The sequence below is a fragment of the Fragaria vesca genome, linkage group LG4 (genome assembly GCF_000184155.1).
Source record: "Fragaria vesca subsp. vesca linkage group LG4, FraVesHawaii_1.0, whole genome shotgun sequence".
Lineage (NCBI taxonomy): Eukaryota > Viridiplantae > Streptophyta > Magnoliopsida > Rosales > Rosaceae > Fragaria > Fragaria vesca.
In genome coordinates, this window is record NC_020494.1 from 12,361,143 (window position 1) to 12,369,401 (window position 8,259).

General features: G+C 39.3%; 2 protein-coding genes across 2 annotated transcripts in view; both read right to left on the minus strand.

The window, feature by feature from the left end:
* LOC101306513 (transcription regulatory protein SNF2-like) overlaps nt 1-2,671 on the minus strand; it is an 8,170-nt gene extending 5,499 nt beyond the window's left edge. The window contains exons 1-5 of the mRNA XM_004296864.1: nt 2,390-2,671; nt 2,007-2,163; nt 1,821-1,885; nt 1,295-1,483; nt 838-987 (exon numbers count right to left, since the gene is read on the minus strand). Coding sequence (XP_004296912.1) covers nt 838-987; nt 1,295-1,483; nt 1,821-1,885; nt 2,007-2,163; nt 2,390-2,524 — 696 coding nt within the window. The 5' untranslated portion in view covers nt 2,525-2,671. The remainder of the gene's footprint in view (nt 1-837; nt 988-1,294; nt 1,484-1,820; nt 1,886-2,006; nt 2,164-2,389) is intronic.
* A 1,485-nt stretch (nt 2,672-4,156) lies between these two features.
* On the minus strand, nt 4,157-7,373 carry LOC101307296 (uncharacterized protein C9orf114 homolog). Its single transcript, XM_004296867.1, has 11 exons — nt 7,037-7,373; nt 6,910-6,957; nt 6,653-6,817; nt 6,504-6,570; nt 6,255-6,319; nt 6,056-6,134; nt 5,840-5,958; nt 5,621-5,700; nt 4,836-4,905; nt 4,549-4,626; nt 4,157-4,392 (listed from the first exon to the last, which is right to left on the minus strand). The coding sequence occupies exons 1-11, from the start codon at nt 7,220-7,222 to the stop codon at nt 4,327-4,329; spliced, it is 1,023 nt and encodes a 340-aa protein (XP_004296915.1). The 5' UTR covers nt 7,223-7,373; the 3' UTR covers nt 4,157-4,326.
* Nucleotides 7,374-8,259: the final 886 nt, after the last annotated feature.

The following is an 8,259-nucleotide window of genomic DNA, read 5'->3' on the forward strand; positions in this document are numbered from 1 at the left end:
CACCTTCTGNGTCTTTAAGTCTTCATAGCCTCCTGTCTGTTTAGTCATCTTTCTNACGTTGGACCGCAGCTCCCAAATTGTACAAGGAGTTTATTTGTTTCTTCAAGGAGTAATGTCAATCTCTCATTCTTGTCTCTCCTTTACCTACTTCTCATGTATGCTTCCTGGTCATCCGACTTACAAGGTCGTTGGAACCTCTAATTTCTCAGCTCGCGTAGCACGTTTGTTTTGTCTTTGACATGACCCACCCCTAAGTTAAAAAAAAATTAAAAATAAAAAAAGGAATACATATGAGGGTATTCTATCACCAGAAGATAGTAATAACAATAATACTAAACTTAACCACCCTACAAAAAAAAAAAAATAATCTAAACTTTACTTTCATTCTAACCTATATCCAGTTGACAGCTCATCTCTTACCATTGATAACGATATCTCCTATCCACTGGATTTGAATTTTTCTAATGCAGAAGATTACAGTTTTTCAAAATGTAATGAAGTTCAGAGATGATAGCATTATTCTCTTTTCTAAATATCAGCCATCATGTTTAATGTTAAACTTTGGTCATTACGAAATTCAGTCTAACCAGTGAGTAGGAGATCAAATTGTGGGCATCTGATATGGGGATGAATCCTAGATTCTTTCCAAAATAAGTACACACAATTCTAATGAACTTTTTCGCTATTTCATGTAACACACCTCTTTGGACAACAACATGCAAGCATCGTGGAGTCATTTTCCTACCAATATGCTTCATTAGGTTTCAGAATTTTTCAATATCCCATCATTTATGTAAACATCCGAGAAAGAAAAATAGCAAAGGAGAAAAGGCATACCTGGACAAAATCATTCCTTCGTTTTCGACGAGCCATAGATGCCTGAACTTGCAATTGGTATTCACGAACACCATTAAGCACTTCTGTGAAAAATTTTCTTTTTCTAGTCTCAATATTATTCTTCTCCTCCTCTTGTAACCTTAAGAGCCTCTGCACCAGTATATGTTACGAAATCAGAACATTTCTCTTTGACAATGCCCACTATGTATATGATCATCATTTTAAAAAACAAAAGTGGTTTGTGATATGTTTTATGGAGCTTATAATTTGTTCTTGTCTATAATATCACATTCACTCTATGAATCAATCAACTTTTCTGTGTCTGTAGAGCAAAAAAAAAAAAGTTGACCTGTATCCCTTTGTAGATGACTTGACGATCTACTACAATATAATAATCACATTGTTCCTTTCTAAGTATGAATGCATAAAAAGTGTAATGCAGTATTAGTTATATGACCTCAGCATCTCGTTTCTTCCTGAACTGATCGTCAGACTCCAAGGCAAAAGCATCTCCAACACCATAGAGTGGACGGGGCAATCTCATCCTTCCCCAGTCAAACAGTGTTTTGTCAGGAGATGCGCAGCTCATTTGGAGCAAGTATTCTGAACTCACATCAGACCGCACCTTGTTTTGCAATTCTGCGAGCTGATAGAAAAGAAGTCATTGGCAAGGACACATGCATGTCATCCATCGATACCAGAAAGAAAAGAAAGAAAGGGTAAAACACTTCACATACACAAAAAATTCTCAATAGGAATCCCAATAAAAACTCCTTGTGCTGTATAAGTTAAGATAATGATAAAGATCGTGCTCATGGAAAATAATGAATAACTTATTCTACTTTTTCACGACCAACTTTCACATTCATTGTAGAAAAGAACAGTCTCTAGGAAATAAAAAGACGAGTCATTTTAAGATCGAGAAGAACACTCCGCCACAATATTAGTATTTGACACAAACAATTTCAACTAGTCAAGTTTACCTTCAGCCCATAGAATTCAAGCAAGCACTTGGTCTGCAGGTCCTCTCCTCTACTCGAAGGTAATTCTGATACAAAAATTACAAGTAAGCAACCATGCTATACCCTCTTAAAAACATAATAACATTATCACCCCTATCAATAGCCCATAATGCCTATCATAAAATTGTGTAATATGAATCTACAGACCTTCAAGCTGGGCCAATCTCTGCTTAAGCCGGCCCTGGAAACGCTTCTCCCCAGACTCAATCAATCCAGCACCCGAACTGCACTTATGCCTTTGGTTCAAAAGTGCATCCTCAAGGTCCCCCAACAAATCACCTCCTCCACAACTATCACCATCATCCTGCAACACACATCTCAAAATCAACATTCTCCAAACCAAAAACACAAAATTGAACTGTCAACCTAGTCAAAAAAGCACAAATCTTTCCCCCAAAATCTCACCAAAACCCAAAACCAAAACCGACCCAAGATCCAAAATTGACAAGAACCCAAGTACCAAAACCGAAAACCCACCTCGGAAACCAAAACCCAGAACCCAAAACGCAGAAATCGAAGCGAAGACTCACCTGGGGGGAGTGGTAAATGGACGAAACGACGTCGAAGAGGTCAGGAGGGAGAGGGAGGTCACGGGAGACGAGGTTGAGGGCCGAGATCAGAGACTTGGTCTTGGTAATGAGGTCCAGGCTCTCCAGCTGAGCCATAATCTTGGCGGGAGAGAACTCCCTAAACGAAACTTAACTTGTTTTTATTTTCAAAAATTATTTGAAGAAATAGAAATTAAAATGTCGGGTGCTGCTTTACACACGCTTTCTTTCTCGTCTCTCCTTCTCTCTCTCTCTGTTTATCGCAGCTTCGAGGGTTTGGTTTGGTTGGTTTTAACTTTGGGGCTCTTCGGCGTTCCGGTTTTATATTGTGCCGTAGCCAAACACGGCTTTGTTTTCTTGGGTCAATGACGGAATTAGCCCTGGGAGAATGGGGAAACTAAGTATCGTTATCAAATTAACAAGGGCAACGTTTTATAGTTTGCAACCAAAGTGATTAAAATTTTGTAGGTCGTATTTAGCCTCTTGGATGTAAAGTCTATCCTTTTTTTATAGGGACGTCATTTTATTAAAACCTATCGTAGTAGAAGTATAACATGAACATGATCCGTCCTCACAGTCCATAATGGATCACCACCATCTCTATGCACCTTTACTTTGCTACCAGTGTCTAAAACGACACAACCATCATCGGAAGCTGCAACAATGTCTGCAATCTATGCATTAAAACAAAACTCGACTTAATCCACCACAACGTCGGCCTCCTCGTCAGGTTCAAGCTTGGACCCCAACACAACATGTTGAAAGCAACAAACACCCAATTCACAAGGATGACTTTCATCGATGACAGCCATCCCCATTGAAAGGTGTACGGTTTGTAGCAAGAGGTCGAGATCAAGGGGAATGTTTCTTATTGGGACATTTCTCCCTCTCTTTTTTTTTATGGATAATAAGCAAATACAAAGAGTACCCTCGCGCACAACCGCCCCCATAAAGATAAAGCTAGAAGGCGTTAGCCGAGGAAAGAGGAAGAGAAGAAATCCAGAGCTGAGGACTATTATAAGAGTGTCCTAATTTAGTTAGATTATCAATTAGAAAGTTTGCTTCTCTCTAAACATACTTAAAAGAAATAGACTGAAAATGGGATAACAAAGCTTGGATATCTCGAACCAACACTTTAAAAGTGCCAAGGAATCTGAGAACGGCCATTGAGCGCATCCAGGAGTAGCTTAAACTCTCCTTCTACTACAATTGGTGTAGTAGTGTAGGAAGCAAGCAGCTGCAGTTGAGAGCTACAAGGGACCTTTCTCCATTTGATGAACCAAGTAAAGTTGAATATGGAAGTGGAAGTCCGGCGTACTCCTACACTATACACGAGGGGAATGTCCTTGTGGATCCAGGGAATAGCGGCTACTCAATAGCCTCATGTGCTACAGTTGACAGCTAAAAGGGCAGCAAACTTTATTTCAATATAGGAATAGTGTCCTTCAAGTTTCTAGCTCGCTAATTAGAATGTTAAAATCAATACTGTCGCTATAGGGAAATGTGTCTTTCAAGTTTCAAGTGCCAATAAGCCATAGATAAGAGTAAAGAGCAAGCTTACATTAAGAAAACAATAAGCCCACTCCAAAAAAGGAAAAAACACCATTTAGCTCAACCAACCCAACTCAAGATGGAAATACATGATTGATCGATATAAACAAGGATAAACATAAATTTGACTATGTTTATTTTCCAATATGAAAAGGGTTGCAAGTGATTCCTAATTGCAGGTTAAACCCGACTAGTTGTACACTAAAACACATAGCTTACAGATGAACCAGCTGGAAACAGAAAATTGATGAGCAAAAAGAGGCTAATCTTCTGTCACAAAACTTGCTAATCCTACCACTGTTTGCAGCAAAAGGTAACAATCTGAAGTAGCAGGATAAATTCCTTAAGATCTTGATTCTAATCGTGGACTAACTTCTCTGCACTGCTCTGTTGATTGGCTCTTGGAAATACTGAAGCGAAATTAAAATCGCTTCCTGTCCATGAAGATGCAAATTAAGCAATTACTAACACAGTTTTCCATCAATAAATATGTCATGAATATGGCACTCCACTTTTATGTTGATAAAAATGGAGTGCCAAAATAACTTTCCTAAATACAAATGCAAAGGAACATACTATAATGAAAGTACCTCGGTTCGTATTGTTCGACTCCCCTGATGCGGACATGTGTTTAAATATATATCAAACACCTCCCGAACATTCTTTTCCTGTGTCAAGAAAAGTATTAAATACCTTTTCCTTTTTACCTTTTTTACTTCCAGTTAAACAAACTACTACAAGTTGTCAAGCAAATGCTTCAAAAAACTTTTCTGTTCACAGAGCTTATAACTATATTCTAGCATTACAGGACGCAAAGGCTTGCACCTGCCCAATGTTTAACATTTAAGTCCCAAACCAAATCCCTAAGCAACAATACCTTTAAGTTATGATCCTCTTCAATGCTCTCTTCCAAGCCAGCAAGTCCACCAAAAGCAATCAATAGATGCCTAACAAATTTCAAATAGCTTCATGTATCAATAGTTCTTGAAGATGGAATATTTAACATAACTGATATATTGATACTAATTACAGGTCCGCCTTTAACACATTCAAAGCAATCAATTGTCAAACCAAAATATTAAACAGGATAAATGCCCACAGCCTTTGGAGTTTAAGCTTAATGCATCTTCATATAATGTGTGTGTGTGTATATATTATATAGAAACAAATTTCTTAAAGTAATATAGAAAAGAGATGGTATGTTTGTCTCACGCCAAATCTTTGAGAAAGCAAAAGGGAGGGGGATATTAAGGAAGTTTACACAACTGGCGAAAAGCCAGTGGAAAGAGATGAGACGTGCCTGACGAAGCTGTTACCAGCTAGTCCTTAAGTTGCTAAGAGATACAGCAAAAATGAAATTGAACGAAACATATGGCATTGTTCATTTCCATAATTCTTCAGAAATTTCATTTGGCTTGACGCCTTTAGCAGGATGTTAAAGGTGAGCTGATTGAGCTCACAAGAAATACCTACATATGCTCTAAACGAATTCAGAGGTCAGATTGAAAGAGATTGAATCCGTCCCACATACACCAAGAGTTTCCCTATACATTAGCCAATCTAGGTGATGAACACAGTACGCATCTAGCTAATAAGAGAACAACCACCATTTGTGGCCCCACCTTATCTTAAAGTACAATCTTATCAATTAATAGTTAGTACCTGAACGTAGGTATAGTGAGATCAGAAGAACTGATAATTTGACCATGCTCTGAGGTTCCAATCAAATGATCATAGCCACCCTGTGATTGAGATAATACAACTGGGTAAGGAAGATCATATCTGAATGCTTAGAGAGACAACACGAATATATAAGGCAAAGGGAGGCATAGAGTCAGTGTATATAACGCAAAGAGAGGCATAGAGTCAGTGTATGGATACCTCGTACGGACATTCAGTCATTACCGAAGTGATATTGGAAGCATAGCGCACTTTGTACCCCCAATACATCCCTGCTTCTTCCCTTGGCTTGGACGATGATACAACCTGCCGTGATATATCTAGATAAATGCCATAGGAAAGCAATCATTACATATCTAAGATTCATACTAAAAGCAATCATTACATATCTAAAATATCTAACAAAAAAATCATTACCAGCATCCAAATTCCAACTGTCTCCCATAGCTACAGTTACTCTTGTTCCAGGATCAAGTACTTGATCAACAACGACATTCTGCATATTGTACACAAGAAGAATTAATCGCTAACTCTCAGGATTCACAAAAACAAAGAAGAGGTAAAGATATTAGGCAATAACTTGTGAGAGACTACCAAAACTAGACAATGGGAGTACCTTACTCAAGCCCACATCAACCAATGTCCCAACACCATCTGGAGATCTTTCCTTCAGTGTGGCACCTACACATTAATGGAAAGCTATCAAAACTTGTCCAAGTTCTAAATAGTGAAACACAAACGAGCCAAAACTAAATAGCGAAATTCATCAACAGCACAAAGTCTGAACCATCTCATTTCTCAAGTTGGTTCTTGTTCAATCTCTTTAACATTAGCAAGCCTTAAAATTTCAGGCATTACAATGTACCTTCCCGATATACACCCCATTCGTGCTTACGCAGATGGTGCGGCGCGTCAAGCGGAGGCAACAAACCCTGCAAACAAATTCCAAAACTCATCAACCACACCAAAAACACTTACTCCACACCACAAACACACAACATTACAGAACCTCACCACAAATCTTAAGCTATTATGCTTCGGAAACAGAGCTTTTCGCAAATATTGCGGCGTCTCGAGGTACCGCAAGATCCGTATAAGAAATGCAGCCCCGCTTTCATTCTCATCGGAATTAGTATCTTCCGGCGGGCCAGTCTCACCGTTATTGTCAAACACAACCACCTGTTCACACAGTCAACTCATCACAAATCCAATTCAAACAATTAAACCAGTTTTATAAACCCTAAGTGCCAAAGAAGTAGTGATACACAGACCTCGTCGACTCGGAAAATCGTGACGGCACGAGCAATCTGACCGGCGAGCTGAGATTGAGAGATTGAAAGGAAATGGATTAGAGAAAATGGAGAGGAAGTGAAGGAAGGGATTAGAGGGAAGTGGTACCCGAGTGGCGAGTTCGATGGATTGAGCGTTGTGGATGATGGAGCCGGCGATGGCGACGGTGACGGTGGGAATCACGGCGGGGGATGTGTCGGGTTTGGGTTTCTTGCTCTTCTTCTTCTTCTCGTCGGGTTTGATTTCAGGTTGGGGTGGTGCTTCCGCTTCGGTTCTCTTATTCTTTTTGCCCATTTCTGTTGGTCACCTTCGAATTCACAAACCTAGATATCAGGGTTTTGGGATTACAGGGGTTTTAGGTACCAAACCTAGATATCATTGACTTCAAACCCAAAAAAAAAACAGCGTGATTCTTTTTTTTCCGGTTTTTTTTATTAGTGAGACTGCAAACCATATTAGTTACGTTAGGGAGTTATTACCACATTATTTTAGTCAGTATTAACTCAGATTCACGACAGTATTCCAACAGAACTATTGACTACATTAGTGAATCATTACACATTCTCATGTGGTATGCGAACAAACTCGAATACCCCTAAATGGGTTACTCACAAATTTGTGGGCTGGGGGAGGGGGGTCACTTTAAAAACTGGGTTGATGGACTTTTCTCTCAAGTATGAGAATGTTTTCGCTACAATTCCATGCGGAGACCTGACAAAGGGGGAAACAGGTGAGTTAGGAGGGGCCAATGGATGGCTCTCCGAGTTCCCCCTCTGACGTTGATATCGAAAATGTATGAATGTAGTGGGAATCAAATTTGCTGACCAACAAAATCTGTTGGTCAGCTATGACCAACCAATCAAAAAAGAGAGAGAGGGAGAGAAAGTGAGAGAGAGAGATATGATTGGTTGGTTATAGCTGACCAACAAATCTATTGGTCAGCAAATTTGATTCCAATGTAGTGAGGCTAGAGGTTAAGTAGTACTTAAGAAGAGAGAGGGAAACACTTCGTATAGGTGCGCGGCTTGGTGGACTCAATCAACAGTTGTTGCAACAGCTGTCGTGCACCCACACAAGAGATCATATATGTGTGTCCACATGTATAACGTGGATGTGTGCGACCTAGCGCTGGTTAGTAAAAAAGGAGCTCACGAGGCAATGATTCCACCTACTCTATTAAGAGAAATTGCCCAAATACACAAAAATAGGGTTTTCATAGCCCAATTCAATGAAAAACATTTTTCTTAGTCCATTCCAATGTTTTTTAACAAAAATATATTTTTATCCATAATCTTATTATCTATCTCCTCTCCCTCAACTCTCTCTCTCTC

Coding starts and splice junctions, on each gene's coding strand:
- LOC101307296 (XM_004296867.1), bottom strand. CDS start 7,222: ATGGGCAAAAAGAATAAGAGAACCGAAGCGGAAGCACCACCCCAACCT. Junction 5,959..6,055: donor CAGTTGGAATTTGGATGCTG/GTAATGATTTTT, acceptor GCATTTATCTAG/ATATATCACGGCAGGTTGTA. Junction 4,393..4,548: donor GTCGAACAATACGAACCGAG/GTACTTTCATTA, acceptor CTTCATGGACAG/GAAGCGATTTTAATTTCGCT.